General features: G+C 38.4%; 2 protein-coding genes across 2 annotated transcripts; both read right to left on the bottom strand.

Annotated features, from left to right (window-relative positions):
- Positions 1-492: 492 nt before the first annotated feature.
- Positions 493-1,422, bottom strand: LOC100661892 (olfactory receptor 4C16-like). Its single transcript, XM_064289376.1, has one exon. The coding sequence runs from the start codon at positions 1,420-1,422 to the stop codon at positions 493-495; it is 930 nt and encodes a 309-aa protein (XP_064145446.1).
- Positions 1,423-24,139: 22,717 nt separating this feature from the next.
- On the bottom strand, positions 24,140-25,247 carry LOC135231891 (olfactory receptor 4C16-like). The gene has a single exon (XM_064289095.1). The coding sequence runs from the start codon at positions 25,164-25,166 to the stop codon at positions 24,234-24,236; it is 933 nt and encodes a 310-aa protein (XP_064145165.1). The 5' UTR covers positions 25,167-25,247; the 3' UTR covers positions 24,140-24,233.

Here is a 25,247-nt window from a genome sequence, read left to right as displayed (position 1 = left end):
TAATCACGAAGTTTATACCACTCATGTCAACGTCATGTGTTACCGAGGAGAATTTTTCCATAGGGTTTTTTGGCTGTACTCTTTATGAAAGTGATTACCAGGCCTTTCTTCTGTAGTGCTATTGAATGTATTTGAACGTAAACCTTTAAATTAGTGGTGGAGTGACACCAGAAATCAACATGAAGAAGGACAGAAAAACACTAGATCAAAACTGCAAGTGGTTCTAGTTGTCCAAGAGAGTTAGAGAGACAACAGTAAAAAATAAAAAGCAGTTGGCCAGACATACCTGTTTGCACCTGCTTTTGTCTCTTCCTCTACTTAAAACTGACTCAGCACTAACCAGTGTGTGTGTTTATACTACCCATTTTCCTGAAGGAAGTAGCACTTTTCCCACAAAATAGGATTCTATGAAATCCACAATAAGAAGATAATATGCTTTCTTGAATTATGGTAGGTCAATGCAAACTATGAAGAAGGATTTGAAATTTCCATTTATCTTTGGTCTTCTGAAATCAGTTTCTTGCTCCACAGCTTCCTCATGGCATTTTTCACCTCAGCATTTCTCAGGGTATAAATCAGAGGGTTAAGCAAAGGTGTTGTAAATATATAAAACACAGTTATTTTATCCATGGGGAAGGTGGTTGCTGGGCGTGTGTACATAAATATACAAGGAACAAAGAACAAAATGACTACAATGATATGGGAGATGCAGGTGGAAAGAGCCTTTTTCCTTCCTTCATCACTGTGGTTTCTCAGAGAATACAAAATGCCAACGTAGGAGAACGTCAGCAATACAAAACTCACTATACAAATGGCCCTGCTATTGGACACCAGTAGCAGGTTGGTCATATAGGTGTCTGTACAGGCAAGTTTCAACAAGGGCTGCAAGTCACATACATAGTGATCAAGCACATTGGGACCACAGAAAGGCAAACTCAAAGTCAGAAAAATCTGAACTGAAGAATGCACACAAGACCCTACCCAGGCTATAGCTACCAACACACTGCAGACCCGCTGATTCATGATGCTCATGTAGTGCAGGGGTTTACAGATGGCCACATAGCGGTCAACGGCCATCAGGATAAGGATCAAGATTGCCATGCAGCCAAAGAAATGAAGTGAAAAGACTTGGATAACGCACTCACTGAAAGAGATAGTGCTATTCTTCAGAAGGGCATCTACAATCATTTTAGGGTCTATGGAAGTAGAGAAGCAGGTGTCAGATAAAGGTAAGTAGAAAAGGAAGAAGTACATTGGACTCTCAAGTGCCCAGCTGGTCTTGATGGTAACAATTATTAGTGAGTTACCCAACAATGTCTCTAAGTAGAAAAGCAAGAAAAACACAAACACTATTTTCCTTTTAACAGGATCTTGTGTCAACCCAAAAAGAATGAACTCAGTCACATTATTATTCAGCAGCATGGTTTCGTGAATGAGGAGAAGGTACAAGTATGAAATGGTTTATCTGAAAAAAACAAAAAATACAACAACCATCACCACATAATTTTACAAAAGAGCAAAGAGTTTGAATAAGCAATACACACATGAACTGGCCAATGAGCATATATAAAAATACTCAATCTCATTAAAATCAGGGAAATACCAATTAAAAATGAGATACTCCTAAGTTTTGTAAAAAGCAGACCACATCATATTTTGCTGATGATTTAGGAAATCGGCATGAAATCTAGTGAATTATTCTAAAAAAAATTCAAAAGGCTGTACATTGCAGCCTTGCTAAGAATTGGGATAACTGGAAATGATTTAGATAGCTAACACTAATAGTATGCAGATAACGTGAAATATGTCCCTCCTACTGAAAATTAGGCAGAAGTTTAAATATTGGGTCTATATGAACATCTAACATGGATAAGTCACTGAGATATATTGATGACTTTAAAGATTAATAAATTGCACAAAAATAACCGCAGTATATGTTGAAACAAAAGAATATGGAATGCTAGATAGTTCCTGTGTGTACCTGTGTGCTTATAAATCCACTGAAAACAATGTAGAAGGAAATTTTCACCTCTGGGGAAGAAAGGACGTAATGACCAAAGGGAATTTTAGTGTTATAAACATTGTGATTCCTCTATTGGGAGGCTATATTATAACTTCTTTAATAAAGTTAATTAAAAATTTATTAATTTTAATATGGTTTAAGGAGAATGTATTACATGATGAAAGAAATTACACAAAATAAAACAAAACCACAATCCAACAGTGAACTTTTACATAACTTTTTCTTTCTTAGTTATCGTATTGTTTCCTCTATTTCTTTAGTAAATGTATATACAGATGCTATCCTCTAACCATTATATTCCATGAATTTTCACTATTTGAATTTCAGGTTCATGTAGTTCTGGCCCCTATTACACTACAGGGAGATATTGGAGATAAAGAAACCAGTGTTTCCTTCTGTTGTGCATAGAGTGGTTATGAGTAGGAACAGGCTTCATGGAACCTAACAGCAACAGCAACAACCACATAGGTTGGTCGGTCGGTCAGTCGGTCCGTCGGTCGGTCGGTAGGTCGGTAGGCACTATTATGACTACTCTATTGGCATCTATTTCCTCATCTGTAAATGAGGAAGTATAGTCTTCATGAAATCTTTCAGCCACTAAAAAATCAATCTATATCAATCAAGAGCTTTACTAAATTGATTATTAATTAATCAAAATTTTCAATTAATATTTTGATCATTACTATTTTTTTGCTTATTGTTTTTAATATTCAATCATTTGATAATGTTTTCAAATATACAGAGCTTTTTAACATCGCTGTTTTATTTGAAGTAGAGTAAAAAGCCTTCCACAGTTTCCCTTAGCCACTTGTCCCAGCAACAAACAGCCCCAAGTTAGGAGCCAGTTTTCCATTAGAACAGTTCTCTTTACTTTGACTTGTAAACTAATAAAAATTCCAAGCTGTGACCAAAATTAGAAGAACCTAAAGATTATAAAATATACTTAACAATCAGTCATATTTTCCGTGTATTCATGGTAAAATATTATTTTAAGAGTAGATTCAACAGATATTCAAAGAGACAGCTTTTAATGGATTCAGGTATGCAAAAAAAGAAAGGAAAGATGAGAAGAGAAGAAAAGGAAAGGGAATGGAAGGGAAAAAAAGGGAAGGAACTCACGTACATGTTATCTCTCAATTCCAATCAATATTTGAAGGAATGTTCTTGAGTTTCTGAACTCATGACGGCATACAGGAAAAACACCAATTCTCTATCAAAATAATAAACACATCTCTTTGAAAAAAATAACAGTGGAATAATCTTCATGCTTGATATCTAGAGTTGAAATTCTATTTAAAATAAATATATCAAAAAACTGTTTAGTCATAATGAGAATGAGAACTATGTTACAAAACTGCAGGAAAATGTGAGAGGCAGCTGAGCATTTTGCTCTTGCTTTCCTTGCTTTTTTTCTTTTCCTTGCTTCAGTACAGCAGTGAGCAGCGAGGGCCAGTTCTCTAAGTGCATGGGGTCTGGGAACTCCTGGAGAAGCCGCGCTGAAAGCATTAGGAGCAGCGTTTAAAGGTACTTGAGGAAGCTGAGTGTAATCCCACGGTACTCCCTATGGTAGGCCTTGGACAAGACTAGGAAAAATAAGCTCTGTTTGTTGTTATTTAACTTCTTTATTCTCTTAGCTTTAAATGTGCTTTTTTAAATTCTTTTGAATTGCATCAAATATATAATGTCAAATAATTACTACAGGTTTTAAGACAAATGACCAAAAAATTAGAACAAACAAACAAACCTTATTTCATTCTGTGCAGGGAATAAGCTCTAACGCATTCATTAACTTTATTGTCTTTTTCTGTTTACATTACAAAGGCCGATAACTTATTTTTATTGTAGATATTCTGCTTTTCTAATACAAATAAGATCAAACTTAAATGCACTTTTTTTTTATCGTAGACATCCTGGTGGGTGTAAGGGTAGACATTCGTGATTGAGTAGTAGAATTCTCACCTTCCATGTGGGAGATACTGGTTTGATTTCTGGCCAACGTACCTATGCAGAGCCACCGCTCATTTCTCAGTGGAGGCTTGTATATTGCTATGATACTGACCAGATTTCAGGGAATCATTCAGCTTAATATGGACTAGGAAGAAAGGCCTGGTGATCTACTTCTGAAAATCAGCCAGTGGAACCCTGTGGGTCACAATGATTCAGTCTGTCAGCCCTCATGGGGATGGCACAGGAACAGGCAGCATTCCATCCAGTGTGGGGGGGGGCTCACTGGGCGGCAGCTCACTACAACAAATTGAATGATATATGTCACAGCACAATAACACCAATTTTAGGAAAAATATACATATTTAAGGTGGAAGGAAAATTTGAAATTATTTTTCGCAATCCTGGGGGTTAATATAATTTTTTTTTTTTAATCTGGATCTAGGTGATCCCTGTTCTGAGAGTTATCAACTCAATAGAGAAAATTGTTAAGATTTTGGAAAAAGACTATTCAAACTCAATGGGAACACATTGAGCTTAGCAAACACGGCATGACTAGGTAAATTTTTTGATTGCTGTTGTTATTTGTTGTTAGGTGCCTTCAAGTCAGATCTGACTCATAGAGATCCCATGTACAGCAGAACAAAACACTGCCCGCTCCTGCACCACCCTCACAATCTTGTTATGTTTGAGTCCATTGTTGTACCATAGTGCCAATCATCTTGTTGAGGGGCATCCTCTTTTTCTCTGACCCTCTACTCTACCAAACACGATGTCCTTCTCCAGGGACAGGTCCCGCCTGTTAACATATCCAAAGTATGTGAGATGAAGTCTCATCATCCTTCCTTTCAAAGGAGCATTCTTGTTGTGCGGCTTCCAAGACGATTTTTTCATTCTTCTGGCCATCCATGGCATATTTAGTATTTTGACCAAGTCCACAATTGAAAGGCATCAAGTCTTCTTCGGTCTTCCTTTTTCATCACCCAGCTTTCTCCTGCAATAGAGGTGACTGAAAACAATATGGTTTAATCAGGCATACCTTAGTCCTTAAAGTGACAGCTTTGCTTTTTAACTCTTTAAAGTGTTTTTTTTTTTTTTTGCAGTAGATTTGCACAATGCAATCTGTCTTTTGATTTCTTGACTGCTGCTTTCATGGGTGTTCTTTGTGTATGCAAGTAAAACAAAATCCTTAACAACTTCAATCTTTTCTCCATTTATCATTATATTGCTTATTGGTCCAGTTGTGAGGATTTTCTTCTTCTTGATGTCAATGTGTAATTCATACTGAAGGCTATAGACTTTGATCTTCATCAGTTTTTTTTTTTTGTTTTTTGTTTTTTAATAAGTGCCTCAAGTCCTCTTCACTTTCAGCAAGCACGGTTGTATCACCTGCGTAATTAGTGTGCAGGTTGTTAATGAGTCTTTCTCTATACCCGATGCCCTGTTCTTCTTCACACAGCCCAGTTTCTAGGATAATTTGCTCAGTTTGCTCAGCATTCAGATTGAATAAGGATGGTTAAAGGATACAGTCCTGACCGTACATTTCTCCTGACATCAACCCATGTAGTGTTCTTTTTCTCTGTTCCAACAACTGCCTCTTGCTCTATGTACAATTTCCCCATGAGCGCAATTAAGTGTCCTGGAATTCCCATTCTTTGTAATGTTATCCATAATTGGCTATGATCCACAGAATCGAATGTCTTTGCATAGTTAATAAAACACAGGTAAACCTCTTTCCGGTATTCTCTGCTTTTACCCAGGATCCCTTCGACATAAGCAATGATATTACTCGTTCCACGTCCTCTTCTGAATTTGGCTTGAATTTCTGGCAGTTCCACGTCCGTGTACTGCTGCAACTGCTTTTGAATGATCCTCAACAAAATTTAACTGGTGTGTGAGTGACTCAGTGGTTAAGAGCTAAGGCTGCTAACTGAAAGGTCAGCAGTTTGAATCCTCCAGCAGCAACTTGGAAACCCCATGGGGCAGTTCTCATTTGTCCTATAGGGTCCCTATGTGTCAGATTTAGCTTGACAGCAATGGATTTTGCTAATATTAATGATATTGTTCCATAATTTCTGCAATCATTTGCATCACCTTCCTTTGGAATAGGCATAAATATGGGTTTCTTTCAGTCTCTTTGCCAAGTAGCTGGCTTCCAATTTCCTTGGCATAGATGAGTGATCCCTTCCAGTGCTGCATCCATTTGTTGAGCATCTCAATTGGTACTCCTTCATTCCTGGAGCCTTGTTTTCCCACAATGTTTTCAGTGTAGCTTTAACTTTTTACTTCAGTACTATTGGCTCTTGATCATATGCTACCTCATGAAATGTTTGAAAGTTGACCAACTCTTTTCAGTACAGGGACTCTGTGTATTCTTCAATTTCATTTTGATGATTCCTGTGTTGTTCAGTATTTTGCCCATAGAATCCTTCAATATTGCAACTCAAGAATTGAATTTTTTCTTCAGATCTTTCAGCTTGAGAAATGCAGAGCATGTTCTTCCCTTTTGGTTTTCTAACTCCAGGTCTTTGCACATGTCTTCATAATATTTTACTTTGTCTTCTACTTCTCTCCTTTGAAATCTTCTTTTCAACTGTTTTACTTCATCATTTCCTCTGTTCTCTTTAACCACATTCAAAAGCAAGTTTCAGAGTCTCTTCTGACATCCATTTTGGTCTTTTCTTTTTTTCCTGTCTTTTTAAGGAACTCTTGATTTCTTCATGTATGATTTTCTTATATCATGCTACAACTCATCTGGTCTTTGGTCATTAGTGTTCAATGCCTCAAATCTATTCTAGAGATAGTCTCTAAATTCAAGTGGAATGTACTCAAGGTCTTACATTGGTTCTTTTGAAATTGTTCTAAATTTCTTCAGCTTCAGCTTAAACTTATAGTATAAGCACTTGACGGTCTGTTCCAAAGCCAACCCTTGGCGTTGTTCTGACTGGGGATATTGAGCTTTTCCATTGTCTGTTTCCACAGATGTAGTCAATTTGATTACTGCAAGGTCCACGTGTATAGTTGCTCCTTATGTTGGTGAAAAAAATGCATTTGCAGTGAAGAAGTCATTGGTCTTGCAAAATTCTATCATATGATCTCTGGCATCATTTCTGTCACCAAGGCCATTTTTTCCAACTACCGATCCTTCTCCTTTGTTTCCAACTTTTCCATTATAATTGCCAGTAATTATCAATGCATCCTTATTGCATGTTTGATCGATTTCAGACTCCAGATCTTGGTAAAAATCTTCAATTTCTTCATTTTAGACATTATTGGTAGGTGCATAAATTTGAATAATAGTTATATTAACTGGTCTCCCTTGTGGGTATATGGATATTATTCTATTACTGACAACATCATACTTCAGGATGTATCTTGAAGTGTTCTTTTTGATGATGAATGCAACGCCATTCCTCTTCAATCTGTAGTTCTGGCATAGTAGGCCATAGGATTGTCTGTGTCAAAATGGCCAATATCAGTCCATTTCAGCTCACTAATGACTACGATCAATGTTTATGTGCTCCATTTCATTTTTGATGATTTCTAATTTTCCTAGATTTATACTTCATGCATTTCATGCTCCTATTATTAACGGATGATTGCAGCTGTTTCTTCTCATTGTGAGTTGTGCCACATCAGCAAATGAAGGTCCTGGAAGTTTGAGTTCCTCCAGGTTATTAAGGTGTACTCTCCTTTAAGGTAGCAGCTCTTCCCCAGCCATATTTTGAGTGGATTCAAGCCTGAGAGCTAATTTTCTGGCACAATATCAGACAATGTTCTGCTGCTATTCATAAGGTTTCATTGGCTATTCTTTTTTTCAGAAGTAGGCTGCCAGGAACTTTTAAGTTTGCCTTAGTCCAGAACCTTAGCTGAAGCCCGTCCACCAAGGGTGACCCTGATGGTATTTGAACACCTGTGGCATAGCTTCCAGACTCACAGCAACAAGAAAGCTACCACATTACCACAAACTGGCAGATGTGTGGGGAATTTTTTTGATTAACTAATGAAATATTTTTAGAATGTTTGGCTGTTAAGAATCAATGTTAAACATTCTGATTTGTCACATTTTGGGTTCCATTACCCTTTTCCTCCTCCCTACTCATCACAGTGGTTTATACCAGGGACAGATGCTGACCTAGGGCAGATACTCCATAAAATGACCAATGACTTCAATTTAGCCTACTTTTTTTTTTTTTTTACTCAATTATAAGAGCAAACTTAGGGCGGAGCCAAGATGGCGGACTAGGCAGATGTTACCTCGGATCCCTCTTACAACAAAGACACGGAAAAACAAGTGAACCGATCACATACATAACAATCTACGAACCCTGAACAACAAACACGGATTTAGAGACGGAGAACGAACTAATACGGGGAAGCAGCGATAGTTTCCAGAGCCTGGAGCCAGCGTACCAGTCAGGTACGGCACAAGCACAGAGACCTGCTCCACCCCCCTGAACTAACCCCGGGAGGGGGACCAGCCGGTTCCACGGGCGGTGTGGGACGCAGCCGGTAGGAGAAGTCCCCGGGAGGCAGTGACTGACCTTGGAGCAGAAAGAGCAGCATCCGAGCCGGGGAACCGTCCTGCAGGGATTTGGACTGCTCGCAGGTCCGCCATAAACACGGAGAGTTGCTCCACCCCCTGAACTAACCCCGGGAAGGGGACCAGCCGGGTCACGCTGGCGGCGCGGGACGCAGCCGCTAGGAGAAGTCCCCGGGAGGCAGCGACTGGTATTGGAGTGGGGAGAACAGCATTCCAGCCGGGACACTTGGTCGCGGCACAAGCACGGGGAGCTACTCCACCCATCTGAACTAACCCCGGGAGGGGGCCCACCTGGTTCACGGGGGCGGCACGGCCACGCGGCTGGAGGGACGAGAAGTCCCCGGGAGGCAGCGACTGATTTTGGAGTTGAGAGTGAACCGTCCCAGTAGGGGAGCCTTGACGCTGGGCGTGGGGCTGGAAGCGGAGGATCTGACCGTGACTCCAGCGGGCCAGACCCCCTGGGGGCAATCTCCACACAGCCAGCACACATAGGCGACGCGCCCGCGAGAATCTCAGATATAACAGTCATTCCAAGCAAGACAAGCAACTCTGGCTATATTCTGAGGTGCTACTCTCCTATCTCTCTGTTCCCTCCCCCACCCTCCACAGGCGGCTTCATTAACATCTGAATAGCCTGAGCCAGAGGGAGAACTCTGATAGGGATCTGACTGCAGTTTTTTTTTAGCCGAGTTTCTGGAAAAACTAGTTTCCCAGTGATGGCTCGGAGACAACAATCCATATCAAACCACTTAAAGAAGCAGACCGTGACAGCTTCTCCAACCCCCCAAACAAAAGAATCAAAATCTTTCCCAAATGAAGATACAATTTTGGAATTATCAGATACAGAATATAAAAAACTAATTTACAGAATGCTTAATGATATCACAAATGAAATTAGGATATCTGCAGAAAAAGCCAAGGAACACACTGATAAAACTGTTGAAGAACTCAAAAAGATTATTCAAGAACATACTGGAAAAATTAATAAGTTGCAAGAATCCATAGAGAGACAACATGTAGAAATCCAAAAGATTAACAATAAAATAACAGAATTAGACAACACACTAGGAAGTCAGAGGAGCAGACTCGAGCAATTAGAATGCAGACTGGGACATCTGGAGGACCAGGGAATCAACACCAACATAGCTGAAAAAAAATCAGATAAAAGAATTAAAAAAAATGAAGAAACCCTAAGAATTATGTGGGACTCTATCAAGAAGGATAACCTGCGGGTGATTGGAGTCCCAGAACAGGGAGGGGGGACAGAAAACACAGAGAAAATAGTTGAAGAACTTCTGACAGAAAACTTCCCTGACATCATGAAAGACGAAAGGATATCTATCCAAGATGCTCATCGAACCCCATTTAAGATTGATACAAAAAGAAAAACACCAAGACATATTATCATCAAACTCACCAAAACCAAAGATAAACAGAAAATTTTAAAAGCAGCCAGGGAGAAAAGAAAGGTTTCCTTCAAGGGAGAATCAATAAGAATATGTTCTGACTACTCAGCAGAAACCATGCAGGCAAGAAGGGAATGGGACAACATATACAGAACACTGAAGGAGAAAAACTGCCAACCAAGGATCATATATCCAGCAAAACTCTCTCTGAAATATGAAGGCGAAATTAAGATATTTACAGACAAACACAAGTTTAGAGAATTTGCAAAAACCAAACCAAAGCTACAAGAAATACTAAAGGATATTGTTTGGTCACAGAACCAATAATATCAGATATCAGCACAACACAAGGTCACAAAACAGAACGTCCTGATATCAACTCAAATAGGGAAATCACAAAAACAAACAAATTAAGATTAATTAAAAAAAAAATACACATAACAGGGAATCATGGAAGTCAATAGGTAAAAGATCACAATAATCAAAAAGAGGGACTAAATACAGGAGGCATTGAACTGCCATATGGAGAGTGATACAAGGCGATATAGAACAATACAAGTTAGGTTTTTACTTAGAAAAATAGGGGTATATAATGAGGTAACCACAAAAAGGCATAACAACTCTATAACTCAAGACAAAAACCAAGAAAAACGTAACGACTCAACTAACATAAAGTCAAACACTATGAAAATGAGGATCTCACAATTTACTAAGAAAAACGCCTCAGCACAAAAAAGTGTGTGGAAAAATGAAATTGTCAACAACACACATAAAAAGGCATCAAAATGACAGCACTAAAAACTTATTTATCTATAATTACCCTGAATGTAAATGGACTAAATGCACCAATAAAGAGACAGAGAGTCACAGACTGGATAAAGAAACACGATCCATCTCTATGCTGCCTACAAGAGACACACCTTAGACTTAGAGACACAAACAAACTAAAACTCAAAGGATGGAAAAAAGTATATCAAGCAAACAATAAGCAAAAAAGAAGAGGAGTAGCAATATTAATTTCTGACAAAATAGACTTTAGACTTAAATCCACCACAAAGGATAAAGAAGGACACTATATAATGATAAAAGGGACAGTTGATCAGGAAGACATGACCATATTAAATATTTACGCACCCAATGACAGGGCTGCAAGATACATAAATCAAATTTTAACAGAACTGAAAAGCGAGATAGATACCTCCACAATTATAGTAGGAGACTTCAACACACCACTTTCGGAGAAGGACAGGACATCCAGTAAGAAGCTCAACAGAGACACGGAAGATCTAATTACAACAATCAACCAACTTGACCTCATTGACTTATACAGAACTCTCCACCCAACTGCTACAAAATATACTTTTTTTTCCAGCGCACATGGAACATTCTCTAGAATAGACCACATATTAGGTCATAAAACAAACCTTTGCAGAGTCCAAAACATCGAAATATTACAAAGCATCTTCTCAGACCACAAGGCAATAAAACTAGAGATCAATAACAGAAAAACGAGGGAAAAGAAATCAAATACTTGGAAAATGAACAATACCCTCCTGAAAAAAGACTGGATTATAGAAGACATCAAGGAGGGAATAAGGAAATTCATAGAAAGCAACGAGAATGAAAATACTTCCTATCAAAACCTCTGGGACACAGCAAAAGCAGTGCTCAGAGGCCAATTTATATCAATAAATGCACACATACAAAAAGAAGAAAGAGCCAAAATCAGAGAACTGTCCCTACAACTTGAACAAATAGAAAGTGAGCAACAAAAGAATCCATCAGGCACCAGAAGAAAACAAATAATAAAAATTAGAGCTGAACTAAATGAATTAGAGAACAGAAAAACAATCAAAAGAATTAACAAAGCCAAAAGCTGGTTCTTTGAAAAAATTAACAAAATTGATAAACCATTGGCTAGACTGACTAAAGAAATACAGGAAAGGAAACAAATAACCCGAATAAGAAATGAGAAGGACCACATCACAACAGAACCAAATGAAATTAAAAGAATCATTTCAGATTATTATGAAAAATTGTACTCTAACAAATTTGAAAACCTAGAAGAAATGGATGAATTCCTGGAAAAACACTACCTACCTAAACTAACACATTCAGAAGTAGAACAACTAAATAGACCCATAACAAAAAAAGAGATTGAAACGGTAATCAAAAAACTTCCAACAAAAAAAAGTCCTGGCCCGGACGGCTTCACTGCAGAGTTCTACCAAATTTTCAGAGAAGAGTTAACACCACTACTACTAAAGGTATTCCAAAGCATAGAAAATGACGGAATACTACCCAACTCATTCTATGAAGCCACCATCTCCCTGATACCAAAACCAGGTAAAGACATTACAAAAAAAGAAAATTATAGACCTATATCCCTCATGAACATTGATGCAAAAATCCTCAACAAAATTCTAGCCAACAGAATCCAACGACACATCAAAAAAATAATTCACCCTGATCAAGTGGGATTTATACCAGGTATGCAAGGCTGGTTTAATATCAGAAAAACCATTAATGTAATCCATCACATAAATAAAACAAAAGACAAAAACCACATGATCTTATCAATTGATGCAGAAAAGGCATTTGACAAAGTCCAACACCCATTCATGATAAAAACTCTTACCAAAATAGGAATTGAAGGAAAATTCCTCAACATAATAAAGGGCATCTATGCAAAGCCAACAGCCAATATCACTCTAAATGGAGAGAACCTGAAAGCATTTCCCTTGAGAACGGGAACCAGACAAGGATGCCCTTTATCACCACTCTTATTCAACATCGTGTTGGAAGTCTTAGCCAGGGCAATCAGGCTAGACAAAGAAATAAAAGGTATCCGGATTGGCAAGGAAGAAGTAAAGTTATCGCTATTTGCAGATGACATGATTATATACACAGAAAACCCTAAGGAATCCTCCAGAAAACTACTGAAACTAATAGAAGAGTTTGGCAGAGTCTCAGTTTATAAAATAAACATACAAAAACCACTTGGATTCCTCTACATCAACAAAAAGAACACCGAAGAGGAAATCACCAAATCAATACCATTCACAGTAGCCCCCAAGAAGATAAGATACTTAGGAATAAATCTTACCAAGGATGTAAAAGACCTATACAAAGAAAACTACAAAGCTCTACTACAAGAAATTCAAAAGGACATACTTAAGTGGAAAAACATACCTTGCTCATGGATAGGAAGACTTAACATAGTAAAAATGTCTATTCTACCAAAAGCCATCTATACATTTAACGCACTTCCGATCCAAATTCCAATGTCATATTTTAAGGGGATAGAGAAACAAATCACCAATTTCATATGGAAGGGAAAGAAGCCCCGGATAAGCAAAGCACTACTGAAAAAGAAGAAGAAAGTGGGAGGCCTCACCTTACCTGACTTCAGAACCTATTATACAGCCACAGTAGTCAAAACAGCCTGGTATTGGTACAACAACAGACACATAGACCAATGGAACAGAATTGAGAACCCAGACATAGATCCATCCTCGTATGAGCAGCTGATATTTGACAAAGGACCAGTGTCAATTAACTGGGGAAAAGACAGCCTTTTTAACAAATGGTGCTGGCATAACTGGATATCCATTTGCAAAAAAATGAAACAGGACCCATACCTCACACCATGCACAAAAACTAACTCCAAGTGGATCAAAGACCTAAACATAAAGACTAAAACGATAAAGATCATGGAAGAAAAAATTGGGACAACCCTAGGAGCCCTAATACAAGGTATAAACAGAATACAAAACATTACCAAAAATGATGAAGAGAAACCCGATAACTGGGAGCTCCTAAAAATCAAACACCTATGCTCATCTAAAGACTTCACCAAAAGAGTAAAAAGACCACCTACAGATTGGGAAAGAATTTTCAGCTATGACATCTCCGACCAGCGCCTGATCTCTAAAATCTACATGATTCTGTCAAAACTCAACCACAAAAAGACAAACAACCCAATCAAGAAGTGGGCAAAGGATATGAACACACATTTCTCTAAAGAAGATATTCAGGCAGCCAACAGATACATGAGAAAATGCTCTCGATCATTAGCCATTAGAGAAATGCAAATTAAAACTACGATGAGATTTCATCTCACACCAGCAAGGCTGGCATTAATCCAAAAAACACAAAATAATAAATGTTGGAGAGGCTGCGGAGAGATTGGAACTCTCATACACTGCTGGTGGGAATGTAAAATGGTACAACCACTTTGGAAATCTATCTGGCGTTATCTTAAACAGTTAGAAATAGAACTACCATACAACCCAGAAATCCCACTCCTAGGAATATACCCTAGAGATACAAGAGCCTTCATACAAACAGATATATGCACACCCATGTTTATTGCAGCTCTGTTTACAATAGCAAAAAGTTGGAAGCAACCAAGGTGTCCATCAACGGATGAATGGTTAAATAAATTGTGGTATATTCACACAATGGAATACTACGCATCGATAAAGAACAGTGACGAATCTCTGAAACATTTCATAACATGGAGGAACCTGGAAGGCATTATGCTGAGCGAAATTAGTCAGAGGCAAAAGGACAAATATTGTATAAGACCACTATTATAAGATCTTGAGAAACAGTAAACCTGAGAAGAACACATACTTTTGTGGTTATGAGGGGGGGAGGGAGGGAGGGTGGGAGAGGGTTTTTTTATTGATTAATCAGTAGATAAGAACTGCTTTAGGTGAAGGGAAAGACAACACTCAGTACATGGAAGGTCAGCTCAATTGGACTGGACCAAAAGCAAAGAAGTTTCTGGGATAAAATGAATGCTTCAAAGGTCAGCGGAGCAAGCGCGGGGGTCTGGGGAGCATGGTTTGCGGGGACTTCTAAGTCAATTGGCAAAATAATTCTATTATGAAATCATTCTGCATCCCACTTTGAAATGTGGCGTCTGGGGTCTTAAATGCTAACAAGCAGCCATCTAAGATGCAGCAATTGGTCTCAACCCACCTGGAGCAAAGAAAAATGAAGAACACCAAGCCCACATGACAACTAAGAGCCCAAGAGACAGAAAGGGCCGCATGAACCAGAGACCTACATCATCCTGAGACCAGAAGAACTAGTTGGTGCCCGGCCACAATTGATGACTGCCCTGACAGGGAGCTCAGCAGAGGACCCCTGAGGGAGCAGGAGATCAGTGGGATGCAGACCCCAAATTCTCATAAGACGACCAAACTTAATGGTCTGACTGAGACTGGAGGAATCCCGGCGGCCATGCTCCCCAGACCTTCAGTTGACACAGGACAGGAACCATCCCCGAAGACAACTCATCAGAAATGAAAGGGACTGGTCAGCGGGTAGGAGAGAGATGCTGATGAAGAGTGAGCTAATTATATCAGGTGGACACTTGAGATTGTGTTGGCAACTCTTGTCTGGAGGGGGGATGGGAGGATAGAGAGAGAGGGAAGCCGGCAAAATTGTCAAGAAAGGAGAGACTGAAAGGGCTGACTCAAGACGGGGAGAGTAAGTGGGAGTAGGGAGTGAGATGTATGTAAACTTATATGTGACAGACTGATTGGATTTGTAAACGTTCACTTGAAGCTTAATAAAAGTTATTATAAAAAAAAAAAAAAAAAGAGCAAACTTATTCAAATTCCCTCTCTGGAATTCTGACTAGGTAACCTGACAAGTTGGAGGGAGGAAGGGAAAGCTTGTAGAATGCATAGAAGGAGATCCTTTGCCTTGAAAACCAAAGGCATATACACACAGATATTTTGAGAAAACAGAGAACATAAAGACAGTATAGAGTAAAAAAGTAAGATAAAAGAAAAGAGGCAAATCATGCAAAAACTCAGAGAACATAAAAGATGACACACTAGTACTCCCAGCATCCTGAGGTACTTTCCAGCTTCCCCCAAGTACTTGAGGGCTCTTATGATTAAAATTTTACAAAGTAAAATGATCAGCATACTATTTTTAATCACTAAATAGGTCTGACTGAAACTCAGTACCTGATACATTATCTCCAAAATACCAACTGTAATTTTATTATGACATGCAAGAAGTAAAACAACTAATTGCTCCCACCATTCTTTCATGGTGAGGAGCACATAGGAGATGAATATTTACTAGTAAATGAGTAGAGAACTACATAATAAGTTATTGTTGTTGTTAGGTGCCATCGAATCAGTTCAGATTCATAGTGACCCTATGTACGACAGAAGGAAACACTGCCCGGTCCTGCGACATCAGCACAATTGATGTTACGTTTGAGGCCATTGTTGTAGCCATTGTGTCAATCCATCTCATTGAGGGTCTTTTTCTCTTTCGTTGACCCTCTACTTTACCGAGCATGATGTCCTTTTCCAGGGACTGGCCCCTCCTGTTAATAGTCTCAAGTATGCGAGATGAAGTCTCACCATCCTTGCCTCTAAGGAGCATTCTGGCTGTACTTCTTACAAGACACATTTGTCTGTTCTTTTGGGAGTGCATGGTATATTCAATATTCTTCACCAACACCATAATTCAAAGGCATCAGTTCTTTTTCAACTTTTCTTATTCATTGTCCAACTGTCACACGCATATGAGGCGATTGAAAACACCATGCATGGCTTGGGTCAGGCACACCTTAGGCTTTAAAGTGACATCTTCACTTTTTAACACTTTAAAGAGGTCTTTTGCAAAAGATTTTCCCAATGCCATACATCTTTTGATTTCTTGACTGTTGCTTCCATGGGTGTTGATTGTGGATTCGAGTAATGAAATCCTTGAAAACTTCAATATTTTCTCCATCTATCATGATGTTGCCTATTGGTCCAGTTGTGAGGATTTTTGTTTTCTTTATGTTGAGGTATAATCCGTAATGAAGCCTGTAGTCCTTGATTTCCGTCGGTAAGTGCTTCAAGTCCTCTTCACTTTTCAGCAAGCAAGGTTGTGTCATCTGCATAACACAGGTTGTTACCTGATGCCCCTTTCTTCTTCATATAGTCCAACTGCTTGGATTATTTGCTCAACATATAGATTGAGTAATGTCTTAATTATCTAGTGCTGCTATAGCAGAAATACCGCAAGTGGCTGGCTTTAACAAAGAGAAGTTTATTCTCTCATAGCCAAGCAGGCTACAAGTCCAAATTCAGGATGCTGGCTCCAAGGGAAGGCTTTCTCTCTTTGTCAGCTCTGGAAGAAGGTCCTTGTCATCAGTATTCCATTTGTCTGTGAGCACCTCAGGCTCAGGGACCCCAGGTCCAAAGGAAGCACTCTGCTTCTGGTACTTATTTCTTGGTGGTATGATGTCCCCCACACTCTGCTTGCTTCCCTTTCCTTTTATCTCTTGAGAACTAAAAGATGGTGCAGGCCACACCCCAGGGAAAGTACTTTTTTATTGGATCAAGGATGTGGCCTGAGCAAAGGTGTTACATCCTACCCTATTCCTCTTTAACCACAGGCAAAGATTATAATTTATCATACATAGGAAAATCACAAAATGGAGGACAACCACACATGGCCTAACTAAGTTGACACAGATTTTGGGGGGACACAATTCAATCCATTACAAGTAAGTATGCAAATGATACAACCTCATGCATAGTATCCCCTTGTTCTGTTTGAACAACTGCTTCTTATTCTTTGTTCTGGAATTCACATCCTTTGTAATGCTATCCATAATTTTTTATGATCTACACAGTTGAATGCCTTTGCATAGTCAATAAAACACAGGCAAACACAGCTAATCTTCCAGCACTATAGCAGACAATGTTTCACTACTATTCATAAGGTTTTCACTGGCTGATTTTTTCAGAAGTAGACCACCAGGTCCTTCTTCCTAGTTTGTTGTTGCCTGGAAGCTCAGCTGAAAGCTTTCTACCACAGGTGACTGTGGTGGTTAAGGTTGTGAGTTATTGAATAAGGGTTGCATAGCTTCCAGTCTCACAGCAGCATGCAAGCCCCAACATATGACAAACCAACAGACACGCAGGGGATACAATATGCGGTAGGCCTAAATATAACATTAGTTTCCTTGGGATGAAAGGAGAGGTGAGAACCTTTGGGAACCTAACCAAAAATAGTAATAAAAAAAAAAAATCCATTGATGTTGAGTAGATTTCTACTCATAGCAACCCTATAGGACGGAGTATGACTGCTCTATAAGGTTTCCAAAGCTTTGATCTTTATGAAAACAGACTGCCACATCTTTCTCCTGTGAAAAGGCTGGTAGATTAGAGCCAATAACCTTTCAGTTAGCAGCTGAGCACTTAACAATAGTGCCACCAGGGGTACATGTCCATTAACAATAGGGATCAAAAGCCTTAATTTTTAAGTTTAGCCTTGATTGTTAAGAAAAATAGAGGAGTCACTACCCCCAATACATAAATTTAAATTCAAAGACAAATTTCTATTGACTTCTCTTCCAGTTCACTAATCCTGCAATCTTATCTGGAAAGAGAAACTCTCAAGTTGAATTTAAAAGTGAGGAAGTCAATAAGCTCTTTGGAACCTCTAAATGTGCGGGCAGGATGTGTATATTTTGGGAGATAACTTTCAGATAATCAGGCAGTATGATATAAACCACATATTTTCTCCTGAAAAAAAAAATCCACCCCTCTGCTACCTGGGATATGTACATGGTAGTAGAGGATTGATGAGCTAGTGATGTGTGGTTGGCTACTGGAATTCCACAAACTCACAGTGTGGACTTTCACTTAATCTTTGTGTATGAGGCAACATACTTCATCATTTTCCTCCCAGTGACATCAGAAAATTTCTAGTTCAATTCCTATCTACGCATCTATCTATTGATAACCAAAAAAAAAACCTACTCTTGTCGAGTGGATTACAACTCATAGCGACCCTATTGAACAGAGCAGAACTTCCCCACAGGGTTCCTAGGAGTGCCTAGTGGATTCGAACTACCGACTTTTTGGTTAGCAACCATAGCTCTTAACCACTACGACACAGGTTTTCCTATTAATAGGTAAGAAAAATGCAGTTGGCTTGAAGTCGATTCTGATACAAGGCGGTCCCATGTGTTTCAGAGCATAAATGTGTTCCATAGGGTTTATCAAAGGCTGTGACATTTTAGAAGTAGATCTCCAGGTCTTTCTTCTGAAGTTCTTGCAGATGGCATGAACTTCTAATCTTTTGGTTAATAGCTGAGCACTTAACTGTTTGTACCACCCGAGACTCCATTTATGGCTATAAGCATATGGTTATTTTGTAACGGAACAAATCAAAATAAACTACTAATAGTGATTACCTTTTTACAAAAGGATGGGAAAGAGGTACTAAGATTATTTTTATTTTGTACATTTTTGAATTATTTGGATTTTCTAAACTTATGCACATATTACTTCATATTTTCATGTAAATAGAGACATCTAAGTGGTAAAATTTTATACTGTGTTTTGTTCTTTTTATGTCTTTGTTTCATAGAAAAGAAAACCATAAATTCAGATTTAAAAATTAATACCATTTTCTGTTAAATATGATGAGCTATCCATAAAAACATTTTTATTCTTTCTCTTGTTTACTAAAATAAAAGTAAAAAAGAAAATTACCTGTTAGTCCACGATGATCAAAAAAAAAAAAAAAAAAAACACTCAGGAAATACCAGTTGCTGAGTTTCAGACATTTTTCAAAACATAGTGATAGGTACCTGACACAACTGAATAGAGAATGTTACAACCATCTGAGGAAGAATAGAGAAAAAAGCAAGTTAGTCCACCTGGAAAGCCCCAGAGATATTACAAGCTTGAAGCAACAGGTTCCACAGAATACAGGGGTGAAACATACAATGGATTATTGGAGGATTATTTTATTTTCTCATGCTATAAATCATATAGAGTGATGATGGGAAAGACCATCAATTATTCATTTGCAAGTTCAAGTTGAAACTGAAGAAAATTAGAACAAGTCCATGACACCCAAAGTACAGCCTTGGGTATATCCCATCTGAATTTAGAGACCATTTCAAGAACAGATTTGAAGCATTGAACACTAATGACTGAAGACCAGACCAGCAGTGGAATGACATCAAGGAAATCATACACAAAGAAAGCAAGAGATCATTTAAAAGACAGGAAAAAAAAGAAGAAGAAGAAAATAGATGTCAGAAGGGACTCTGAAACTTGCTCTTGAATGTAGTTAAAGGAATGGAAGGAATGATGAAGTAAAGGAGTTGAAAAGAAGATTTCAAATGAGGAGCAGGAGAAGAGAAAGTAAGTGTTATAATGACATGTTCAAAACCTGGAGATGGAAAACCAAAAGGGAAGAACATGCTCTGCATTTCTCAAGCTGAAAGAACTGAAGAAAAAATTCAGTTCTTGAGTTGCAATATTGAAGTATTCTACAGGAAAATATTAAAAGATGAAGAAAGCATCAAAAGAAGATGGGAGGAATATACAGAGTGACTATACCAAAAATAATTGGTCAACATTCAACAATTTCAGGAGGTAGCATGTGATCAGGAACCAATGGCACAAAGGGAAGAGGTCCAAGCTGCAGTGAAGGAGTTGGCGAAGAACAAGGCTCTAGGAATTGAGGAAATACCAGTTGAGATGTTTCAACAAATGGATGCAGCACTAGAAGTGCTCACTCATCTATGCCAAGAAATTTGGAAGAGAGCTACCTGGCCAGCCAACTGGAAGAGATTCATATTTATGCTTATTTTCAAGAAAAGTGATCCAATGGAACGCAGAAATTATCCAACAATATCGTTAATATCATGCACGAGTAAAATTTTGCTGAAGATCATTCAATAGCAGCTGCAGCAGTGTATTGACACGGAACTGCCAAAAATTCAAGCCATATTCAGAAGAGGACCTGGAACCAGGGATATCATAACTGATATCAGATGAATCCTGGCTGAAAGCAGAGAATACCAGAAAGAGGTTTACCTGTGTTTTATTGACTATGTGGGGATATTTGACTGTGCTGTGTGGACCATAACAAATTATAGATAACATTAAGAAGAATGGGAATTCCAGAACACATAATTGTGCTCATTAGGAACCTGGACATAGACCAAGAGGCAGTCATTTGAACAGAACAAGGGAATCCTGTGTGGTTTAAAGTCAATAAAGGTATGTATCATGGTTGTATTCTTTCACCACACTTATTCAGTCTGTATGCTGATTAAATAATCCAAGAAGCTGGACTGTAAAAAGAAACGTGGTATCAGGATTGGACAGAGACTCATTAACAACATGTGTAATACAGATGATACAGCCTGCTTGCTGAAAGTCCACTTACTGATGAAGATCAAAGACCACAGCCTTCACTGTGGATTACACCTCAACATATAGAAAGAAAACAAAAATCCTCACAATTTGACGGATAAGCAACAATGGGTGCAAGTATAAAAACAATTGTGAGGATGGTGCAGGACAGGACAGTTTTTTTTTTCTTTTGTACAATAGGAGGATTATGAATGGGAACCAATTTGATGGTAAAAAAAAAAAACAAACAAACAAACAACATATACGTAAAGCCAAGAAAAATCTCTTCTACCCATAATGGACAGGTTTCAACAGAGCTCCTACACTAAGACTAGGAAGAAAGGTGATCTATTTCTGAAAATCATTCAATTAAAACTCTATGGATTGCAACAGAACTTTGGCTGACTTGCTTTCTTTGTACACATCATTAAGAGGACCCATATCTAGAAGAGAATACCATGTCTGGTGAAGCAGAGTTAAAGCAAGTATGAGGGAGAGCCTCAGAGAGATGGGTTGACAAAACAGATGTAACAATGAACTTGAACATGCCAGCATTGGTGAGGATGATGTAAGACCAAGCAATATTGTGTTCTGTTGTACAAAGGTCTCCATGGGCAGAGTCTATTCAAGAGCATCCAGCTATCTATCTCTACTCTCTTCTCTCAGGTTGGCTGTTTATGGGTGATGCAATACATGGTAGTATCAATATTCTGAGATCATGACAACAATTTCACACTTCTGTTGCTCACAAATGCATATTGTGTCCTAGACAATCTTTATGGGATATCATGTCAATGAATCACATAGTCTGTAAGCCTATGTGTAGTTGGAGGCATTGTGGAGAAATAATCCACAACCTATATTTAAAGTATTTATCATTTCAATCTATATCTGAAGAATTTATAATCTCCAATAATATTTATAATTAAGGTTACAGACAAAATTAAGATTGTTAATCATCTAACTTTAAAGTAGGAAGATTATCTTGTATTATCCAGGTGAGCTCAGTGTAATCACAAATATCCTTAAAGGTAGAAGAGAGAGGCAGAAGAAAAAGAGGGAGGTGTGGCAATGGAAGAATGGTCAAAGATATGCAATGTGGCTGACGTTGAAGATTTAGGAAGAGAGTCATGATCCCAGAAAGGGGGTGGTTTCCAGTTTCTTGGAAAATCCTAGCGTCACCAAAAGAAACATAACCATAATGACACTTTAATTTTAACCCAGTGAGACCTACGTCAGACTGTCAACCTTGAGAACTTAAGATAATAAATTTGGGGTGTTTTAAGCACTGTATTTGTGGTGATTTGTTACAGCAGCAGTAGAAAGGCAATACAACACCTTACAGCATATACTTTAAAAAGCCAGGTTCAGCTGTCCTTGGTAATTCATCAAATTGCAAATCATTTGTGAGTGCCCTCATGGCAAAATTTTTTTCTATCTCCATACTTATTTTCTGTCCTCCTATGCTAACACCTTCAAGATTAACTCCCGTAGGAAAGTGTTCCCCATTTCTTACCACACATATTAGCTAGGTACTGTAATTACCTCATATATATCATTTTTAAAAGAGTGAGGGTTGTATTTTACTGCTTTGACTTTCCTGAGATTTGCCTTTGGTTACTTGTTTGGAAGTAATAAGGGATATAGGAGAAAGTTCTGGAAGAGAACAATTATCATTGCACAACAACTGCTTCAGATGATGTAATCACATGGGATCGAGACAGGGAAGATATTTCTTCCCTCACAAGGGGGAACCAACCCAGAGGATCCAGATAATTTTGGGGGTTATATACCTACCCTTCTGCAAAAACATTTCCCTGTTTTATCTCTGAGAGTCCCGTTCTTTCTCAGTGGTTTCAGCAAAGGGTATGTTGAGGCTGAACCTTCAGTCTTCTTTGCAGTTCTGCCACTTTTATTATAAAATTATGACCCTGATCTAAAGCACAATTTCTGCCTGCAAGAGACTTGGTGACAGTGGCAGCAGAGGTTTCATACTGAGTACATGCCCAGGAGACATAGGAGATGGAGAGTTTCTGAGTAGACACCTACATTGTATCCAATAAACACTCCCTTTTTGTCTTTTCTTTTTCTTGAAATAGAAGAAGACATCAGTAAAACTTTTCTAACTGGAAACTAATGCTGTGAAAAACTTTCAATAGCAGAATCAAACTGTGGCTTCTCTAATCAATGATAAATGACTTGGAATAGATTTTACTTTGAAATTCACAGAATGTGAAAAAAATAAGTGATGTATATACGTCACTATAATTCCTCTCAGAATTTACTGATTTCCATGTCCACACAGAAAAATGGATGGTCTTTTTCTCAAGCTACAGAAACTGCAAAGCACTTGGTACAATGAAATTGATGCATATTTAATAACTTTAATAAAATTTAGTACAAAAATAGAAATGGAAGTCTCAAATAAACAAAAACATTCAGGTCTAATTTTCTTCTATATAGATAAAAATAAGAAATGAAACTGAAATTGGGTCCTTAATGACCATGTCACTAGAGTCTGTGGTGTCAGTTTTCTCTACTCAGTTTATTCTCTTTGATTTGTATTGAAAACTCACTGAAATTTCTATCTGTGGCTTATTTATTTCTTTTCCAATGCCCCTAATTCCTCCTCTGAATTATCATATTCAGATTTGAAAAGGGAAAATCTACGAGGATGGGATTTAAGAATATAGAGGCTAACTGTAATCACAATAAAAACAAACAAGCTCATTGTGGTTTTTTGACTGTAATCTTTACATAAGTAGGTTTACCACACCCTTTTCTCCAGAGCACTGCTATACCACAAATCAACGTGAATAAGGACAGAGAAAACACCAGATCAAAATTACAAGTGGTTATACGCATCCAAAGGATACAAAGAGACCACTGTGAAAAATCTAAGGCTATGGGCCTTGCATACCTGTTTGTACCTGGGAGGTCTCTTCCTCGACATGAAGTTGAGTCAACACTAACCAGTGTATACGTTCAGATTGCCTATTTTCCTGAAGAAACTAGCACTCATTCCCCAAGATAGGATTCTATTAAATACAAAATAAGAAGATACTATTTTCTGTTGAATTCTTATAGGTCAATTCAAGCTATGAAGAAGGACTTGAAACTTCCATTCATCTTTGGTCATCTGAAATCAGTTTCTTGCTCCATAGCTTCCTCAAGGCATTCTTCACCTCAGCATTTCTCAGTGTATAAATCAGAGGGTTAATCAAAGGTGTTCCAATTGTATAAAACACAGCTATCATCTTATCCATGGGGAAGGTGGTTGCTGGGCGTGTATATATAAATATACAAGGACCGAAGAACAAAATGACTACGATGATATGGGAAATGCAAGTGGAAAGGGTTTTTTTCCTCCCTTCGGCACTGTGGTTTCTCAGAGAATGCAAGATGATAACATAGGAGAACATCAGCATGACAAAACTCACTGTGCAAATAGCCCCACTATTGGACACCAGCAGTAGGTTGATCACATAGGTGTCTGCACAGGCAAGTTTCAACAAGGGTTGCAAGTCACAGAAATAGTGATCAATCACATTGGGACCACAGAAAGGCAAACTCAACGTCAGAAAAATCTGAACTAAAGAATGCACACAGGCCCCTACCCAGGCTATAGCTACCAACACACTGCAGACCCACCGGCTCATGAGGCTCATGTAGTGCAGGGGTTTACAGATGGCCACATAGCGGTCAATGGCCATCAGGATAAGGATCAAGATCTCCAAGGAGCCAAAGAAATGGGCTGAAAAGACTTGGATAATGCACTCACTAAAGGAGATAGTGTTATTCTTCAGAAGGGCGTCCACAATCATTCTAGGGGCTACGGAAGTGGAGAAGCAGGTGTCAGATAAGGATAAATAGGAAAGGAAGAAGTACATTGGGCTCCCAAGTGCCCGGCTGGTTTTGATGGTAACAATTATTAGGAAGTTACCCAACAACGTTCCTAAGTAGAAAAGCAAGAAAAAGACAAACACTATTTTCCTTTTAACAGGATCTTGTGTCAACCCAAGCAGAATGAACTCAGTCACATTATTATTCAGCAGCATGGTTTCGTGAGTGAGAAGGTACAAGCGTGAAACGGTTTATCTGAAAACAATAAAAAATATAGGAATTAATGTATGGTGCTA

Source organism: Loxodonta africana, chromosome 7 (assembly GCF_030014295.1).
Source record: "Loxodonta africana isolate mLoxAfr1 chromosome 7, mLoxAfr1.hap2, whole genome shotgun sequence".
NCBI lineage: Eukaryota > Metazoa > Chordata > Mammalia > Proboscidea > Elephantidae > Loxodonta > Loxodonta africana.
The sequence above is the reverse complement of the archived record's forward strand: the minus strand, read 5'-3'. Positions and strand labels throughout refer to the sequence as shown.